We start from the raw sequence: 20426 nt of genomic DNA, 5'->3' as shown, positions 1-20426 counted from the left end.
AAAAAAAAAAAAAAAAAAAAAAAAAAAAAAAAAAAAAAAAAAAAAAGCGGTAGTTGCATAACATAGAAATTATTATAGAGATTAACTCTGCTGGCCTGTTCAAATTTACACTGAGAAAAATTTATCTGGTTGAAAATGAATAAACTAGAAAATTCTAATTATATCAATCAAAATTTTATTATGACAGAAACTAAATTTCTAGTAGATTCAACCAGAAAATTCTGAGATTCGTTCAGATTTTCAGTTAGAATCTTAATTAGTCCAACCAGACATTTTTCTCACAATCTGTACTTCATGTAATCATATCGTTTGTGTCAATATAATTAAAAAACTCTAAAAAATAACAAATTTTTATAGAAAAAAAGATCATAGGTTAATAGACGAAGTCATCAAATATCAAAGAAAAATTTTTTTGGTAAAATATTAGTAAAAAAAAATTACATTCCGAATCAAATAGAACAGACCAACAGGATTATAAAAATATACTGGTAATAACTAATAAATCCAAAAGCTGTGTACAATGCAATTGGCACTTTTAACTGCGAGGTAAATGTACTATCGTAATTACAAATCTCGAATGGAAAGTGGGAATATAGTCGTAAATTTGTCCCTCTTCGAAGTCAAGACTTTATATTCGTATTCCAATTAATCGATAAGGCGCACAAAATTATGTCTCGGATCGCATTATAATTTTCGCCTCAGTCATTGGGCGTAGATGAAGAAAAGAAAAAGTCTAATTGCAAAGTGGCGCTTGGTGTCCCACGCATTATTGTCGACTAGAGAGACAACGGTATCACGAGCCTCTCTGGCGAGACGATAGAAAGGTTACACATGGCGACACGTCTAATCGCGTACTACGACCGTTTACGCTCGCTGCTCCTAATGGCGAGAGAGATAATTGAAAGTGCATGCAAATTTATGTGGGATCGGCGGCGCCGCTTGAAATTCCTTATCGAATATACGCTCGTCGTCTAGCACATCACGAATATGAATTACGACAAGTGATCGCACATTAAAACTGTTGAGTTTTTCACAGAACATTACATACTGTTGCAGCTTTTTAAATGCAATGTGTTTAACTGTACAATTAACTTGTCATACAACAATCTTCGCCGCTTACAAGATATAGAACAGTAAAAACACTCGCAAAACTTATGGAAAAATAATGTTGCTTTTCGAAGCAAAAAAAAAAACAATGAAACGTAAGTTCACATTCAAGAAACATGAAACACAGTAATCGAAGTGGATCTGTGTGCTCGATTATCACGATTTCCAAATTCATTCAACATAATTTTAAAGTACAATTAATATATACGTATATCCTAACAAAAACTTCAAACCGAACTATTGGCAATTTCGTTGTTCGTATTACACTATAAATTATCGTCGATGTGACGCGTATTTTTACTTATCGCAATATTGATGTTATAAATTATAAACGCCAACATTGCGATGAGCAAAAGTTTAATACAAAATATCGACGAATTTTTCTAATGATTATTGCGGATAACGTGAATTTATGTATCGATGTGAGCGCGTTGTGTTTTGCGGTGCAAGATAAATGATACTAAGTTGTCTAACAATAAACAAATAGATTAGCTAATAACACGAATTAAAAAACTAAAGTCGTCCAAGTTATGAGAAGAAAGTTCTCTCGAGCAAAAATTTGTAGTATGCAAAATCGATAATACCATATTACGGAATATATTTAATATTAAAAAATCGAGAACCGACGAATATCTTCTGATTTACCGCAATACACATTCTCATAGTAGTGCATAACAAAGATAGAAATTACATATTATTTTAATTCTACACTTACATGAATTTAATACCGTCATTTTCTCATAATAGTTTTCTGCAGTCGTTTGACCTATTTACGAAAAGATGGGAATCGGAATACCAATAAGAGAAATAATGTCGCATTCAGATTAGAAGATTCGTACACCGCAGTGCAAAAGTACCGCACGTACCGCATAAAGATACGTCTACTGAACACAAAGAAATAGATACACATAGGGACATAGACTTCGCGCAGATATCTTACGTCATCATTCGCAGTAAGATCGTGGATGCTGAGCGTGCATGCGGTGACAAAGATAACACTGGAAGGTCTTACTTTGAGATTTAAATTTTTAATGAGTCAGTGAAAAGTATCACGCATTTATACCCGTAGAAAACAAAAAAACATCGCCGTTAGATATTTTCATCACCATAAAATCATTATAAAATACTGATCTCTCGTATTCGCACATTTTTCTTCGCGCGAGTTCATCCCTCGCAAAATTATATATCGTTGTTTGGAAAAGCGATACGCGCCCATAGTTTCGTATAGAGAGGAACTCACATGCGTCGCGCGAAGGATGCGTATTATAGGCGTCGACATATACGGATCGCGGTACTTTGAAATTGAATCTGTATAGGTTGCAGATGTGTACATATGCATGCGCATAAATGGCGGGGGCCACGCGAAATGTTTAGTATTCCTCGCGAGGGTCCAAGCCCAAGCTTTCAATTTGCGGCTAGCAATTTGTTCGGCCAGCAGTTGCACCCCCGTGCAGCACAAATGCGCGATGCATTCGTTCTGGATGTACGTATTCATCGTAGCGAAGCATCGTAGCGCGCGATGGACGGATTTATACCTAGCTATTACAGTTTCAACGCCGTTCTGAGTGCTTCTCGATTAGGAGACGTTATAAGATGGAGATTCGATAAAAGAGGAGAGAACTCCATGTTTCTATATTCGATGGATTTTCGATAACGTGGATGTAGCAAATTGAGTGCTTTTAAATTGTAAACGTGCGCGCAATGTAGAAATATTCCACGAGGTGAACGTGGAACGCATTGTGGAAGTAACGACTCCTTTCAACGTCGCCGGACTCTATGATACAGATCGCGGTACGCGCCCACAAAGGAACGCGGTAAAAGGAATACACAGGCGTAAATTTCAGTCACTTGCCAACGTAAAATAAACGAAGTTGACGTTCGCACCGCTGTGTCATACCGCGTTCCTGCATAAATTCCTCGCGTCATAACATAAAAAGATTATTTCACGCGTGAGTTCATTAGAGCCTGTTTATCTTGATAGGTACTGGCAACCCTGGCGCTATCTATGGGAACTCTCTCCTCCGGTTTGGCCAAGGGTTACACCTCGCCCGCGTTAGACTCCATATTGGACAATCAACCGCCACATCTTTATCAATCATCCAACAATGACACGTGGTAAGAATTTGAATGTTTAATAACTAGATTATACAGGTATGTTTTTTATAAATAATATAATAAGATTCTTAATACAAAAGCAACAATAATAAATCAAGATATTAAGGATATGTAAGATTCAACGCGCTAAAGTTGCTGCTGTTTTCTATAATTAAACTAGTGTATACTTTTGGAGTTCAAAGTGGAATAGGTACGCGTTTGATTATTTAACAAAAGCCAAAAAGAGTTCAAGTAGAGTCTAGTGCAGGAATAAAAGATAGACCTTATCAGGCGAATTCCATGACGATCAAGTTTAAATGACTGAAACACAAACATGTAATCTTTCGGCCCATTTTTTTATATCGTTACTCAATCTGGATTTAAATATATATATCTCATAGCTGTTAATATAAACATATTTTTATTTGATTCGGAATAAAAAGAAAAAAGAGCAATTTTATGTTGCATATATTTCATTATTTTCATCATCGTAATAACGTCACCAAAGTTGATAAAATTACTCGTGAAATTTATGACAGAGAGCACCGTAAATTTTTGGTGATAACAACACCGATCCAAATAATTGGACACAAATAAAAGTAAGATGCTCTTTTTTATCTTCTCTCATTCAATCAAATTAAAAAGATGTTTATGTTAATATATAATCTAGAAAATGTTCTATTAACTATGTACTATATGTACTATATGTTACTATATGTTATGAGTTATCGTATATGTGTTTGAATGCAGGTTGGAAGATTGTGATTTAGCGCCATTTAAATTTGATCTTAGGAACTCTTGTGGAATGACTTAATTGATCTAATGCACGTAAGAAATTCACTGTTGTTCCGTGCTACGCGAACTAAAGTTTCGTCTTGTTAAATAATATCGGATTTCAATCCGAAACGTCGACACAGTCGTGGACAATTATATCCACGCGGTGGCTTATTCGAGCGTCACGTTTCTGGTTGCTAATTCCGGGATGCGTTTACTGCGACGACAACATGCGAACTCTACTGGGAAGTAGAGCTGTTCGCAAATAATACGACTCGACAACTGACGCAGACAAGAGACGCGGCTGCCAAGAGAGATTACGTTTGCACCTGACGTCTGCCATGGCATTTTGGGAACAATACCCAATACATCGAGAGTGTCTCCTGGACGCGTCTGAATTGACGCCCAGAGTTCAGACGATATAAAATACCGCGCGATAATCGCATTTACGCTTTCTTGCGTAGGTTGGCTTTTTCGGTTACGCAACAGGAAGCTTCGTGGGTTGCATCGCTGTCCATGCTGGGTGCGTGGTTCGGTGCCATGCTCGGCGACTGGATAATGCGGAGAGGTCGTCGTTTGGCCTTACGCACAACATCCTTGCCTCTGGCAGGAGCCTGGGTCTTAACGGGCGTCGCACCGTGCGTAGAGCTGGTGTACGTCACAAGTTTCATCGGCGGACTTTGCTGTTCAGTCATCACCATGGTGGCGCAGGTAAAGAAAAGAGATTCGATTCGATTGATTCGATTGAAAAATTATACATCTTAGTCGACGCATGAGCAAATGGCTTTCGGCAGGTGTACATATCGGAAATCTCGATGCCGGGTATTCGCGGATGTTTGTCAGCGATGTTGAAGGTGCTCGGTCACGTTGGTGTCTTGCTGTCGTACATAGCCGGCACATATCTGAATTGGCGGCAAAGCGCACTACTGGTGGCCGTCGCGCCGTCGATGCTCTTTTTGGGGACCCTCTTTATACCCGAGACACCGTCGTATCTCGTATTAAACGGCAAAGATGACGAGGCTGCCAACAGTTTGCAGTGGCTGCGCGGAGAACACGTCGATATAAGACACGAGTTGCAGGTAATTTTCCGAGTTTATGAAAAATGAATAACTTTCAGATCATTGCTTAATTCATAATATCAAATTACATGACTTTAATTGGTTTTAATCATTTCTACAGATCACTGCTTGTACTCTCAATATGTTGTTAATATTTAATTAAAACAATGAAGTTAAATAATTTAACCCAAGAAAATTAAATTCCATTCAAATGTATCATATTAAGCTCGACTCTTATTACCAATTTATCATTTATCCAGTGAATACGTTAATATGAACGTTGTCTACTTCGAAACTAAGATTGATTTTGAAAGTTATTTATAAAAATAGCAAAAGGGATACCATTATTCCTTTGATTAACTGACTGAGTGAATAGAGCGGCTGTCTTCTGATATCTCTCTCGACACAAATCAACGAGCGTCAATACGACGCAAACGAGGTCCGATATAAATTTGCAATTAACGATATGCCTTCAGGTCATCAAAACGAATATTCTGGCTTCGAGGGCTAAGCAGTACGAGCTAAGCTTTAAGAACAGCATGTTTACACCGAGACTATACAAACCCATCGCTATCACGTGCGGTCTGATGTTCTTCCAACGATTCTCCGGCGCGAATGCGTTTAATTATTATGCGGTACTTATTTTTCGTCAGACCCTAGGTGGAATGAATCCTCACGGAGCGACCATAGCGATCGGATTTGTACAGCTATTGGCTTCTTTACTGTCAGGTACATTAAACAATTTCAAACGATCTCGTGGGGCGATACCCAGCGAAATTGAATTCCATAATTAATTAAGATTATGATGTGAACAAAAGAAATTATTCCCTTTCTTATTAGATATATTTGCTTTTTGTCACACTTAACCGAATTCGTATCACTCGCAGGATTTTTGATTGATATAGTCGGCAGACTACCGCTTTTGATAGCCAGCACCGTTTTCATGTCACTGGCGCTCGCCGGTTTCGGCAGCTACGCGTATTATGTGTCTCAAACGCAAAATCTTGGCTACGTGGACTCGGCGGTGGTGGGCCAGCACGACTGGATACCGCTACTCTGCGTACTCGTGTTCACGACCGCCCTCGCCCTGGGCATATCGCCAATTTCCTGGCTATTGATTGGCGAACTATTTCCGCTGGAGTACCGCGGCCTCGGCTCCAGCATTAGCACGAGCTTTAGCTACTTTTGCGCGTTTTTCGGGATCAAGCTCTTTATGGACTTCCAGCAGGTGAGGAGGTTTTCATATTCTTTTTAAGATATTAACAAGTTACTCAGGACTTCAAGGACTAAGTTAGAAACTAAGTTCAAGATTCTTCGAAGTAAGATTTTAAATGAGAAAATTCATAAGAAGGAACACGGCGTTTTAAGTAATACATTATATTTCGCTGGAGTAATTCGCCCAGATATATACCACATTTTATTCATACAATATATTATTCTCTACAATTAATCAACGACAAACTTCTGTAATGATGCAATTGATAACTTAAGAGAGTTGTGGGAACTTCTTCTCTTTTCAGAGCCTCGGTCTACACGGAGCCTTTTGGTTTTACGCCGCCGTGGCGGTCTGCGGACTGTGCTTCGTAGTCTGCTGCGTGCCTGAGACGAAGGGCAAGCAGCTGGACGAGATGAATCCGGATTATGCGCAAGCACGGTAGTATAAGGCCTCGCTGACGGGGGGTCTCTCGAACTTAGAGAAGGCGAACAAGCCTTTACCGGGTGGTGCTTATCCGAACGAGCACGATCCGCGGGATCTCTACCGCAACGATCCGTCAATAGCGACTTCCAGCGTCGCGATGCCGTCTGCGCGCGTCGCTCATCGCAAATTGTCGGATTACTGCGGTATCTTCGCCGAGAAAACTAACAGAATCGGTAGAAACGTGGAGAGCTTCATGCAGTCTCGCGGCTTGCTACCGATTCGTCGCTCGGTCGACGAAACGCCGCGTCGTGACGCGCTCGGGATTAACGGCGACGTGATCAGGAACGACGACCCACCGTCGCGAATCGATCGCGAAACGAGCGAGAACCGTCGTCATCGGTACGAGACTCTTGATTATGAGCGGCCACGGAGGAACGGCGGTCAGAAGAAACGCGTGGCGTACTCCAACCACAGCGCCTATCCCCGGGACCCAATGCGAGCGGACGCGAGCTACGTTCGTCGTTTCAACGCGACGGAGCCCCGTCGCGTCGGCAACAGACGCGAATACGCAGAAACGGATTACGACGCGACGGACACCTGGAGACGAGACTTGGACCTCGCGAGGGGAGGTCTGTATGTCTTCAAGCCGATTCTAAGAAACGGCATCAATCACGGTGGGGACGAGAGGCCGTATTACTCGACCCTACCGCGGCGCAGCAGAACCATCAACTTTAAGGATCAAGCACGCGACTCCCCGGAGGGAGAACGACGGCGCACGTATCCGAAGAGCCTGCAGGATCTAACGGATTTAGAGCTCGATGACGTCACGTGTCTCCCAACCGCCCGCGGTGGGAATGATACTCGAGGGGAGAGACTCGACGACAATTATCGTCGACGTAACAGGTATCGTCGAGGGGAGGGCGTATCACCTTTCGACGACGATTATCTCAAGCTCTGCAGAAGCCTGTCGAGATTGGATAAGTATCCGCGAGGCAGTAGATATGGACCAGGTCAAGTACACTACGAGAGGGAATGCAGAACATTCGGCAAGGATACGGTCGCCTTTATCTACTATAAGACGTGCTATTTATGATCTAAAAAGGAAAACGATACAAACGAGCAGTCGGGGGTTCTCTCATCGATAGACCGTCCATCGATACCCATGGCTCACGATCTCAAGCAGAAATGCGCGTATGGCCGATTCGAATCGGTCGTTTCGAATCTTTCGTTCCGGATCCAGCGGTTTAACCAGCGGAAGTATTTTCTACTCGATTAAATGGCATAGGGTTTTGTGTTGAACTGACGAATTACAAAAGTTATCAGTAGTAAATGCGTATTGCAGAAAAGAATCCCTTCAAATTCATATCTTCTTAATGATAACATATCTTTATCAGGATGTAAAGAGGATACTTGCGTGAGGAAAAAAAGATCTGTATAAAAAAAAATAACCGAGTAACCGAATCACAAACTGCCTTCACGTCTGGCTTTAATAATTAAATCGTTTCTCGACTGATAATGAAATTATATCATCGAGCTTTAAATAGTAACTTCTTATGTATAGTAACTTTTTCTCCAAAAAAAAAAAGAAAGAAAAAAACGTGATATCACTTTTTTCCTTTCAGAAATCATCTTACAGAGCTAGATTAAGTTTTTTTTTTTTTTTTTTAATAAACGACATAAATTGTTATGCTCATTCCACACTAATTATTCAGTATCGTATCTCTTTGAGATGTTTTTGAAGCTATAAAGGATAATTGTAAAAAATGATCAAAAACGATACCAAATAATATCTGAATAGACACTAGCATCAGATTAGATCTACGTAAAATCGCACCGTGTAAACTATCTTATGCTTATCGTATTATCCGCAACTTTATATTAATTTCCGGAAATACGGTTTTTTTTTTCGGATTGAATTATATTTCTTTACTAATAAGTTTTTAATATTCAAAGCTTATTCAAGTCAAGAGGCAATGCTATCATACCGTACTTTCCAAGGAAGAATGCGCGACAATATTTTACGCGAAAAAAAATGTGTATACCACAAGTAAACAATTTAAAATTAACAGAGTCCTTAGAATAGGCTCGATAGACTGCTCGTAGACTGCCAAGTTAGTCTTTCTGTAAAGTAGTCAGTATATGTAATGAGTTGCAATAATTTCTGCAGCTATATTTTCAGCCGTTAATGGTGTTCGAGCACCATTTCTTTCGAGAATATCGCGATAAGCCTCGAGAGAAAAGGTAAAAGATTACAATTACCAACGCTAGAAATAATGTTTTTACAGCTAATATGCTGCAGGGGCATTCGCGTTATTAAACAAGTTTACGACAATATATAGAGTATACTTTTGCGGACGTAAGCAAAATATCTTTTGCTAACTTCAGAATATCGAGGCCTCGTTGCATAGCACAGGCATCGTTGACTTGACTACGACAATATCGATTTGTAGATATATCTACATATGTTTCATATAAGATGCGTATTGTGTACATTGGTTATTGTATATTATATACATATATCTCTGTGTCGTATTCGTGGAACTTACGCAATTAGTGACGATACGACGCGATATAGCCGATAAACAAATTCCCGACAATACCACAAATTACTAATTTCGCGAAGCCGGTAGAGCGAAATTCGGTACTATTAGCTTTATGAAAATATTAATGCATATGTACTACGTGTAACGTTGAAAGCAGCTATACCTAACACTAAATATCTGCGGGATCGAGGGTGAAGTCCCTCATCTGTATAACTAATCTTGATTATTTATCTAAGTCTTCTGCTTTCGACGATCTCCTGCATTTCTCAAAAGTGTAGCCATTCGAATGGCGGAGTCGCGATTAGACGAAGGTCTCCATAATTATGTACGTATTTTATATTTTTATATAGTTTGTAGAATAACGTTGAGAGAAAAAGAGAGAGAACGAGAGAGAGAGAGAGAGAGAGAGAGAGAGAGAGAGAGAGCAATTCACATGACAAAGTATTTGTTAGAAGTTGACTACACTTTGCGGATCACAGCTTATATCTGTGATAATCCACGCGCGAAAAAAATTTCCTTAAAATATTTATCGAAACTATATGATATCAACGAAAAACAAAATGCCGAACGTAATATAACGAATTTGATTTGAGAGATAAAGACGATACGAAGAGGAAATTTTTCGTCGCGTGGATCGCGCAAACAGAAACTATTACATCTGTAATTATCTATCGAACCCGTGAGTCATATCCCTGCCATATCCTATACGTAAACGAAGTGTATGAAAGTCGCGGAAGCACATCAAATCCCCGTACTTAAATATTTCCGCGTGTTTCTGTAGACAGTGATCGATCGATGCGACGCGGGGGAGAGAAAAATTTGCGTTTTTTCACGAAATTATATTGATTCGTAAAAAATACATTCCATTTTTTATACATATAAATTACGCGTATGCGGTACGCGAAAAAAATAATATTGCCAACGTCGAAATTCGAAAAACGAACATATCACGTATAAGAGAAAATAATATTTCGGTATCGGCATTACTGTCTACAAGAAGCGAGCACACGCACCTTCCTATCAACAAAAATATCTTGCTAAATATGTTACATAAAGTGTCTTGAAAAAATATATACCAGCGTATCCCAATTTATTGTGAAAAAATTTTAGTACGATTATCTTTCATTTTTTATATTAAATGTAAGCGTTGGTAATGAAATTATATTTTTGCTACAAAAAATGATCAATTATCTAAAATATGAGACTATAATTTGTCGAATTGGTTAACACATTTATGAATGTTTAAGATAGTGAAAGTCATTTTACAGTGGTATATATATTTTCAAAGCATTGTATATTTTATGCTCAAGGGCTTGGATACAGTATTGGGTAATATCTATAATTAGTTTTAACGCGGTGCAATGCTCGTGAAACGAGTGTACATAAGATATACGATTAACTTCCGAATTTTACGTAAATCATAAAAAAGTTCTCGATAAGATTATCTCGTTCTTAGTATACCGCGCCGAATAAGCGAGCTTTACTATTTGCCGAGTGGCATATCATATATTTACAGCGACCACCTTGCGTCAGATCTTCCATGTAATAAGAAAAAAAAAAAAAAAAAAAGAAAATCTCTCCCTTCCCTTGTAGATATGTTAAACTATATAAAACAAAAATCTGCACTGTGCACTCTCGTGAATTGAAAATTTATCGTAATATGTAGCGGTAATAGTGAAATTCAGGATCAAGATTTCGCATTACTGCACGTTTAGGATCACGATAGTCCCAATAAAATGTCTGTATATCGCGTACGCGGATATGTATGTGTTCGTGTGCAAGAAAGCTCGCGGATGAGTGGCGTGTAATTGCGGGTGACTATGGCAGCTTTTAGATGTACGCCACGCAAGTAGGTTTATCCCTTTATTCCCCTTTTATGCGAAACAAAAGCGGCAAACATTAGAGGTTGGCGAAGACTATAAACTCGAGATCGTAATATTAATCTGCGTTAGCAAATTAAAAGTGCATACTTAGCGCGTGCAATCAGATTACAGCAAATAGGGATTCAATCTAGGAATTCGAATTTATATACGTATGTTACTACACACGCGATATATTATATTATCTGGACGTGATGGAAAAGCTTTACGGAAAGAATCACATTATAATTCTACTTAACGACAATAAATTCACTATACAATTTATCGACAATAAATAGTTCAAATGGAAATTAGCGCTGGCCGTCGCTAAGATGATTAAATCTTATATCATCACAGATATTAAAATTATGAAGACGTATTTTCAATGAAGAAAAAGAAAGAGAAAAAGAGAAAGAGAAAGAAACAGTGGAAAGAGAACAATAAGAGAATAAATAAAAAGAAATAAATATATATGCATATACACCGATCTTGTCTATAACGAGCCACGTTTAGCTTCGCTTGCTAGATTTAATATTTTTGTAATGATGCCTAGGAATGTATAGCTGGTGTATTTGTACCTTCATAGAGTTAACATTTAGATTATACTCTCTATAAACGTTGCATCTTCAACGCGATGCGACAGAGAAAACTCTTGTATAACGCGATGGAATATAATATTGTATAAAATATATAAGAATAATTTCTGTGCAAGAAGTGAGACAAGACTGTGCGTCGGTTTCTCGCGAATACGAACTCAAATTCTATCATCGAATATAGAAAATATCGATTCTCCTACGCTTTCTCTTCGATGTAACGAAAACACCAAGTAACGGGAATTCTTTGATTTATTTCAGAAGCCGGCCATTACGTTCGTTTATTAAAATAATATGAGGTAGCACAAACGTGATCTTGCCGATACGACGATTTATTTTAGGAGGGTAGATACGACACCCTCGGCAATACCGTGTATTTATGTTACGTATAAGTATTGTACTTAAGTGATTTTTATTAGCGTTTGCGTTTACACCTCTCTAGAAATAATAAATGACGTATCGAATATAACAATCGCTAATAACACTTCTGGCGGAACCAACACTTGCGTGTTTATATAGAGACCTATATACAAATGTATAAACGTCAAAAGAAAAGACGAATGAGAAAAAATAAGTGTTTTTATTAATTCGTTGCCTGAATCTCATAAATTCTTTAAACAACGTTGAAAGAGTGTGACTCAAAATCTACGGAAGATTAAATAAATCTTTCACATTTGGAAGTGGAACAATTTTTCTGTGGAAATTTTAAGACTTTTATGACATCTAAAGTGTTTTTAAAAATATTAAATTATATGCAAAAATCAATATTTGCATGGCTAGAATAAATAAGACAAAGAGAAAATTATTTTAATCGTTCTTTTAAATATCGTTTAATAATTCGAATACGTTTATTATTATTTTTTTATCGTTCTGAGTCTTACATATTTTCTGTTTTATTTTATGTCTTCTAAAAGTTTTCAACATTTTGAAAACTGACACAATATCGATTTTTAGAGGTATCGAATAAAATTTATGTGTACGATTTCTCAAAGTTGAAAGCAGGATTGAAAGCATCGATTTTATCTTTTTGCGAGAGCGTACTTTTACGAAAGCAAGTTCGTTGTACGAATAATTCTGTTGCGAAAAACTTTATAAAGTCTGCTTTTTACAGCTGAACATTTTCTATACTTAAAAGATTTGTTCTTTTTTTAGTTAAACTTCTTGAAACATAGTTCACACATCTTGTCTCTTTCCCTCAACGAGAAAAGAAAATAAACATTCTGCTGAACGCAGAGATCATTCGATGTAAACAAGCGAGTTACTGCAAATATCGCGTCTAAAGCCTGTGGCACAAGATATTTTTTCTCCTGCTGGATTTCGTGTTTTAACAAAAAAAAATTACTAAAATTGCGCCACGCAGAACATAGATTTCTAGTGATTTACTAAAACGCAAACAGGAAAATATGAACCGTAGATTTAAAAAAATCGCTTGTAGAAAAGTCATCGTAATGGCGCGCGGTACACAAAGGGTTAACAAAAATTGCACAAATAACAATATCAAATAACAAAAGGTATCTTTAAACGGCCAAGCAACGGCCATCTGTGCCAATAGTCGCGTACTAGCTGATACAACAACTGGAACTCAAACATGAAATCTGAACGTGAAAGTTTCGAATCCGCCAAATTTGCGGACACAAAATAGCGTACAGAAAACGCACTTACCAAGCTGCGGCACCGACATGTATGTCTCGCAATCCACCAGGAACTGTCCCACCTGCACCGCGCCGAGAGCGACGACCCTCTTCGTCAGGAACTCGATGGTCTGCGGTCCGGTTCGGTTCTCGATCATTGGGTACTGTTGCAACCTGTCAACAGCATATGCAAATCATTCTTTCACTGCTACAAACTCAGTGTTGTCGATTACCGCTTATTCCGCAGCGGCACGCGTATGCGACATAACCTAACCTCTGCGCGTCTGCCGGAAAGACGTGACGCATGCATGTCGCTTTCGCGATTGATCGTGCGATGAAGAATCGTGTGAATGTTTAAAGACGCGAATATTACTTACACGGTGACACCCATTCTATGAGCTGCGTCGTTATTACACAATGAATTCCGAATAGAACAAACGTCGCGAGACAGACGCTACGTTGCTACCCGGTGAACACTTGTCGCGTCTTGTTAGCCCTGTCGGGTCGTGTTCGTGTCAGCTGCAATTCGCGCGCGATTTAAAACAATGTCACGCCGGCGCGCCATCTGATTTTTCTATCGAGAAACGTTTTAGCAGAGATTTCGTGAGAAGAACATCGATATTATATCCATTATTTATTATTTTCGGTCTAAAATATAATAGTATTATTTTATTATTTTTTTTATCATATTAACATATTTTAATATTGAAAAATAAAATAAGTAAATATTAATAAAAGATTAACTAAAAATATGGTGTTTTTTCAGAAGAGGCTTTTCGCCTTCAATTTCAGATTTTTGTGACATGTTTTGAAAAATAATAGTTTATAATAATTATTAATATATTTAATATATCTAATATTTATAAATAAATATCATAAAATATATCAATGTATTTTTAATATTTTCTCTCACTGTTTCTTTTTCAGGTTTAATTACTCCAATTTTTAGTTATTTATATTCATAACGCATATTCTGTAGAATACAATCTATATAGCGTATAATAGAACTAGATAATATACATACAAAAAATTATAATTATAAAACTATTGTATAACAAAATCGAAGACTATTGATATGTTATCCACCGAAAATATTCGTGGCTACATATAGTTCAACATGCACGTTTTAGAGGCGCCAGTAAACAAATTTCACATAAACAAACAAGCAGCAGCGCACTTAGCAGTTTCTCGATGAATTAACGAGGAATGGTAAGAAATGGCAGTCGATCTTCGTCAGTTTGTCTCTATTAAATGTCGAACGCCAGCGAGGATCGCAGAATAGCGATTTGTTCGTGACGTTCTCGGTTGTAGAGATGGCCGCGAAGGAGCCGATCGTTGTCGAATCGATCGATAGCGGCATAGCCGAGCCCGAGATCGAGCCCGGCGCCTCCACGGAGACGATGCTCGTCACCACTGACAGCTTCGACGAGTATGAGGAGGAGATGAGCGGCAGCATCGACGATGACAGGCAGATGAAGGAGAGTATCACCAGCACCATCTCCGAGATCCAGGAAGACGTTGTGCAAGACAATTCCATGACGTCCACTACCGCCGATCCGGGAGAATCCGAGAAAAACCTTTCCCTGGACGACACAGAGATGGTTAGACTTGTTTTGTACGGAATCGCCTGGTTTTTTTTTTTCATAAATTTGGGTTGCACATCGATATTGTAAATTAAACCGGATGAATTGTCACATTTTAGGATGATGTCGCACATCGTTTGGGCCAAAGTAACCTAGACGGAGACCCGTTGCGTTGCAAAGCGTGGCTGGCACAGAAAAAGCATATTTTTATTTTAAGTCAGGCGGGAAAACCGATATATTCTAGATACAGTTCAGAAGACAAACTAGTCACAGTTATGGGAGTCATGCAAGCTCTAGTGTCATTTGTTCAAGCCGGGAGCGATATGATTAGATCGATACACGCTGGTGACACAAACTTTGTTTTTGTTGTAAAGGGTCCATTGATCTTAGTAGCAGTGTCTAAAACCTTGGAAAGCGTACCTCAGCTCACTTTACAATTAACGTACATGTTACTTAAAATAATATCCTTGCTTTTTAATAAAATATCTGATACTTATACATATTTAATTCCAGATATGTATATAATCAGATAATCTCCGTGTTGACACAGTCTCAGTTAAATAGAGTATATGATCAAAGAAGAAACTTTGATCTACGAAGGTTATTAAGTGGTAGCGAAAGACTAATAGATCATTTATTGAACTTTATGGACAGAGAGCCTGCTTTCTTTCTAGGAGCCATTAAATGTTTGCCCTTACTTCCTTCTATGAGAAGTTCCATTACACAGACCATCATTCAAACTTGTGCTAAGATCAAGGTAAAAGCATTTATGGAATATGCTAAACATTTGTGAAATTGGAATGAATTCAAATGTTGTTTTATTAAGAGAAATTTGTCTTTCAGAATTTAGTATTTGCCATACTTCTAGCTAACAATCAGTTAGTTACACTAGTTAGAATGAATAAATTTTTCCTGCATCCAATGGATCTACACATAATACAAAATCTGGTGGACAGTTCCGAGTCGCTCAAAACTGCTGAGAGCTGGACACCGATATGTCTACCGAAATTTGATTCCAATGGATACATGCATGGTCACGTATCATATCTGGCAGAAGATTGCCAGGCATGTTTATTGCTACTCACCGTTGATAGGGATGTATTTTTTGTGCTATCGGAAGCCAAACAAGTAAGAATTATTGCAGAAAATAAAATTGATTAAATAAATTGAGAAATCGTTTATATGAATGTCAATTTGATGTTAAATGTTTGATAGAAAATTGTGGAGAAATTGCGGCGAACAAATTGTCTAGAAGCAATAAATGAGTCCATGAATAAACCGACGATAACGACTGCCGACATTGGATTACCCGAGATGCGACACGTTTTATACAAATGTAAAAGCACCGCGCAATTTTGGAGTCCTGGGCTTCAACCACCTTACACAACGGATGATGAGATAGAACGGTAAAAATTGAATTTTTGTAAATAAACGGTTGAAATTAGAAAGGACATGTAAGAGTCAAATATAAAAATTCAATATAATAATCTAAGATATTTTAATTTTCTTACATGCCCTTTTTAATTTCCATTGTTTTTGCATTAAGAGTTCTTCGTCCTTGTTTAATTTAAATAAACGATGTAACATCTATATGATAAAAATAAACATTTTTTTTTAGATTATTGGGACTTTATCAGTGTTTGCATCATAGATTGCATTCTCCTAGTCGACCCTTGAAACTTATATTTCAACAGCTAGATAAGGAGACGATGTTAGCATGGGTAAGTAAAAATTTATATGATCTATTTTATCGCGAGATTTTTTCTTTAATTAAAAAAAAACTTATTTCTAGGTGGCTTCTGGTTTTGAATTATATGTAACATTTGAACCTCTGGTCACGAAACCAGATGCCATTGAGGCAGTGAGCAAGCTATTAAAGTGGATAAAGAAGGAAGAAGAGAGATTATTCATTCTAAACTCTCCTACGTTTTAAACATTGCCAAGTATTTTGTTTTTACAAAATACAGAGAAGATAATATGTAAAATTGATAGAAATATTCGCCGATCAAATTTCGAAAATGTGTGAGAAGCATCAAGGATTCCAAAGTAAAACATCTTCATTGCATATACGTTATAAAAAAGGCAGGACTATAGTTATTATTCGTCCATTATTAAGCATTAGTATATAATCGATATCGCTATTTTGTTATTTAATAAAGCAATTGTAATGTAACACAAATAATGTGAAAATGTACATATATTTGAATATGTTACAACGGATACGACTCCGAGTATACATTGTAGTTTTAATACCGAATTCTTGTCACATACTGACGCTAAAAATATACAAGCATTGATAAGAGCATATAAGAAAAGTTAAATATTACCAATTCATCTCATATAAAATTGGAAAAGATTTTCCACATATCGTCGTACTTTAATCTTAATCTTAATGTCTAGTTCTGTCGCGTTCTCTTCTACGATCACGGTCCCTTTCTCTTTCTCGTTCTCTCTCCCTCTCTCTATCATCTCTTCTATGACGATCTCTGTCCCTTTCCTTATCTTTGTGCGACGTTGAATGAGATTTTGGCGATTTGCTGCGTTTACGCTCTCTTCTGTCTCTATCCCTGTCCCTTTCTCTACTTCTCGATCTTTGCTTCTCCTTATCGGATTTCTTCTCTATTCGAGAATGTCTCTTATCTCTTTCTCTGTGACGATCTCTATCCCGTTCGTGATCATCCGGTCTCTTACGTGGCAATTCCTTAATCGGTGGAATCTCTTCTTCCTCTGACGATTCAATACCATCATCCATATCGTCTTCCAATGCTGATATCTTCGCTTCTACATAAGATAAATAAATATATAATAAAGATGGATAGAAATAAAAGTGACATTAATATATAGAAAATACTTAACATACCTAACTCATTATTTTCCTCTAAAACATGCCTCTTCTGAATTCTTGGTAAAATAACATCACAGCACCTTTCATCTCTGAGAAGATTGTCAATGAATTCATCCATATGTACAAGCTCGAATACACCCTGTTTATTTTGAATTCTGAGCTTTCTATTGTCATTGAATAACGGTTCGAGATATTTATAACAGTCTAAGGAAGAACCAGTCAACCTCATGTACAATGCACCCAAAGCCCGAACATATTTGAACTCTTCGTTCTTTATAAATTCAACTATGATGTCCTTCTCAGGTTGTATTTGGAGCATTTTCAATATGAGGCAAAGAAAAGGAGTAGGCTTTACATTGCCGCCATAAACTCCTCCTAGAAATCTAAAAAAAAATGTAACTAATTAGAAAAAAACACTTCTTACACATATTAACACTTGTTTCTGTAAGTTTATCCATTAAATACATAAAAATAATAATATTATTGGCAAAAGAAATCATTGTGTAGAGGTTATATTTTACTTTTACTAACCTCAACTCCATTGCCTTGTCGACCAACAATTCGGCTGTTAAAGCGAAACATTCTTCTTTCCAGTATTTAGAGTCATATATCCGAGATCTGATAATCTTCTCAATCAAATATTGTGGATTTGTTCCGCGAATAGATTTAGCATCTTTTACCGTGCGATTTGCCATTTTCGAATTCAACTACTTACATTCAACCAATTCACCGGTGGCAGACTTGCTATCAATCTTCAGTTGAAAGCCACCAGAGGACACTGATTTGCCGAAAATGTATTTTGCGCGAATAATAAAAAACTTTGCATTGAATTCATTTCTGACAATAAGTGACGCACGAATCAGGTAAAAAAGAATAAACAGTGCACAGAAATTATTTAACGCAGAAACTGAAAAAATATTTTTTTTATTAATGTATAATTACTTAAAATATTTTACTTGCAAATGTTCGATAATTCTATATAAAAAAGTTTTGAATTAAAGAAAGATATTATTTTTTATGAAAAAATTGTTGTTTTTCCTTCAGAACTATGAAACATTTGTATTGTACTATCTATTATAATAAGTCCATCATAAATGTACAAATAAACAACCAATATATGTGCATAAATAATTTTATTTATCGATATATGATTTATATAATTTCCAAAAGGAAGATATGTCGAATTATTTTCTCTTCGCTTTGAAGGCTCATTAAAAATCTAAAATATATTATGGCTGATTAACAAAACATTAAGTATAATACACACATATATTTGTTTTAACTAGAGAAAATAGTTCTTCAGATTTGTAAGTCCAACGAATGAACCCGTTATGTTCGGACGGAGAAATCCGACAAAGCAATACACAGCGGCGTGTAATCTTTTTGGTGTCACCTTTCTCTTTATGGCCGCTTGGAGTCCATGAGGGGACCCCTCACGACAATCTCCTCTCTCCGGAGTCTCACTCTTTCTCTGTCTTTCTTTCTCTCTATTTCCCTTCCTCGCACCTTCACCTAGCAACCTGGCTCACCTGAACGGCCATCTTGAAGCGCGCCGTCGTATCGCGTTCCTCGTCTTTCCACCAAGTCGCATTTTCCGCTCATCCTTGTAGTCGGCTGTCCGTCGCATGTGCCGTAAACTGCATGTGCAAAACCTCGCGACGTGCAGCAAGGCACCAGTGATCGCGCCGGTAACGTTTTGTCACTTTATAATCGTACCCCCCATCCACCTGGCTTGCTTTCTTTCCCTTCGCATATTCCGATAAGGGCCTGACATTGCTGACGTCATTAGTGTACACTTTGGAACTTATCCAAGATTCTCAAGGAAGTGCCGTCTCCGTTACGGTAAGTTGGTTTTTCTGCCGGGCGAAAATTCACACACACGTGCAGCCAAACGTTCTATATTTAATTATCATTAGTGAACAATAGTCGCGATTATTTATTTTTTAGGTCTAGAGATAACAGATTAGATTTTGAATACGTATACATATACATACGTATACAGGGTGTCCCATAAAAATCGTAACAACACTATTTCTAAGATCATTTTATTACAAAAATTCTAATATTGAGACTGTGCAGTGTAAAAAGTTCAGTGTTTAAAATGTTTAAAAGATCTCAATTTTAAATATTTTAATATTTAAAATCCGAACATAGTGTTTTGTTTATTGAAAAAGTTTAAAACTGAAACATCTTTAAGTGGTTAAAAAACAAGAGAGACAAGAATAAAATATTTTAATATTTTAAAATTAAACACTTCTTTTATGAGTATGGATAATATTTCAATTACAAACATTTAAAGATGGCGAATAATATCACTTAAAATTTGCGCGTTCATCGCCCACCATGAAATAAGAATTATAATTGACGCCTCTTGTTAATATTAATAAAAAAAATATTTAAAAATTTATTTAAACTTATGTCAATTTATTCAAGATTGAAATGAGCAGATATTATAATCATAATCAAATTAAACAATTATCTCTTAGCAAGTGTTATTTAATCCTGACTAGATTATGTTATAGTCTTGATTCAAAATGTAATTTATTTTCTTACTAGTATTTTATTTAAAAACTTTTCTCATTGATATTCGATGACTTCGTCTGCAATATAAGATTTTTTTTCTATGAAAATTTTTTATTTTTTAATATTGACCCAGAAATTATGATCGTATAGTATTGTAAATTTCAGCAGAATTAAAAG

The 20426-nt window shown here is 37.0% G+C and overlaps 4 protein-coding genes across 4 annotated transcripts in view; 2 read left to right on the top strand and 2 right to left on the bottom strand.

Annotated features, from left to right (window-relative positions):
- The window catches only part of LOC108749424 (facilitated trehalose transporter Tret1-2 homolog), a 73872-nt gene extending 67162 nt beyond the window's left edge, over positions 1-6710 (top strand). Inside the window, exons 4-9 of the mRNA XM_018488124.1 lie at positions 3089-3222; positions 4440-4686; positions 4770-5054; positions 5510-5762; positions 5921-6261; positions 6554-6710. Of these exons, the coding sequence (XP_018343626.1) occupies positions 3089-3222; positions 4440-4686; positions 4770-5054; positions 5510-5762; positions 5921-6261; positions 6554-6691 (1398 nt within the window). The 3' untranslated portion in view covers positions 6692-6710. The remainder of the gene's footprint in view (positions 1-3088; positions 3223-4439; positions 4687-4769; positions 5055-5509; positions 5763-5920; positions 6262-6553) is intronic.
- The window catches only part of LOC108749425 (very-long-chain enoyl-CoA reductase-like), a 101111-nt gene extending 87305 nt beyond the window's left edge, over positions 1-13806 (bottom strand). Inside the window, exons 1-2 of the mRNA XM_018488126.1 lie at positions 13676-13806; positions 13330-13472 (exon numbers count right to left, since the gene is read on the bottom strand). Of these exons, the coding sequence (XP_018343628.1) occupies positions 13330-13472; positions 13676-13689 (157 nt within the window). The 5' untranslated portion in view covers positions 13690-13806. The remainder of the gene's footprint in view (positions 1-13329; positions 13473-13675) is intronic.
- A 674-nt stretch (positions 13807-14480) lies between these two features.
- Positions 14481-17187, top strand: LOC108749466 (vacuolar fusion protein MON1 homolog A). The gene is made up of 7 exons (XM_018488215.1): positions 14481-14899; positions 15001-15323; positions 15395-15638; positions 15725-16009; positions 16097-16287; positions 16500-16602; positions 16674-17187. The coding sequence occupies exons 1-7, from the start codon at positions 14612-14614 to the stop codon at positions 16812-16814; spliced, it is 1575 nt and encodes a 524-aa protein (XP_018343717.1). The 5' UTR covers positions 14481-14611; the 3' UTR covers positions 16815-17187.
- On the bottom strand, positions 17061-19333 carry LOC108749467 (pre-mRNA-splicing factor 38A-like). Its single transcript, XM_018488216.1, has 4 exons — positions 19256-19333; positions 18258-18633; positions 17742-18109; positions 17061-17662 (listed from the first exon to the last, which is right to left on the bottom strand). Exons 2-4 carry the CDS (start codon positions 18419-18421, stop codon positions 17271-17273), a joined length of 924 nt encoding a protein of 307 aa, XP_018343718.1. The 5' UTR covers positions 18422-18633; positions 19256-19333; the 3' UTR covers positions 17061-17270.
- Between the last annotated feature and the right edge of the window lie 1093 nt (positions 19334-20426).

The sequence above is a fragment of the Trachymyrmex septentrionalis genome, unplaced genomic scaffold (assembly GCF_001594115.1).
Source record: "Trachymyrmex septentrionalis isolate Tsep2-gDNA-1 unplaced genomic scaffold, Tsep1.0 scaffold29, whole genome shotgun sequence".
Lineage (NCBI taxonomy): Eukaryota > Metazoa > Arthropoda > Insecta > Hymenoptera > Formicidae > Trachymyrmex > Trachymyrmex septentrionalis.
Note: the sequence above shows the minus strand (reverse complement) of the source record. Positions and strands in the feature narration are given on the sequence as shown.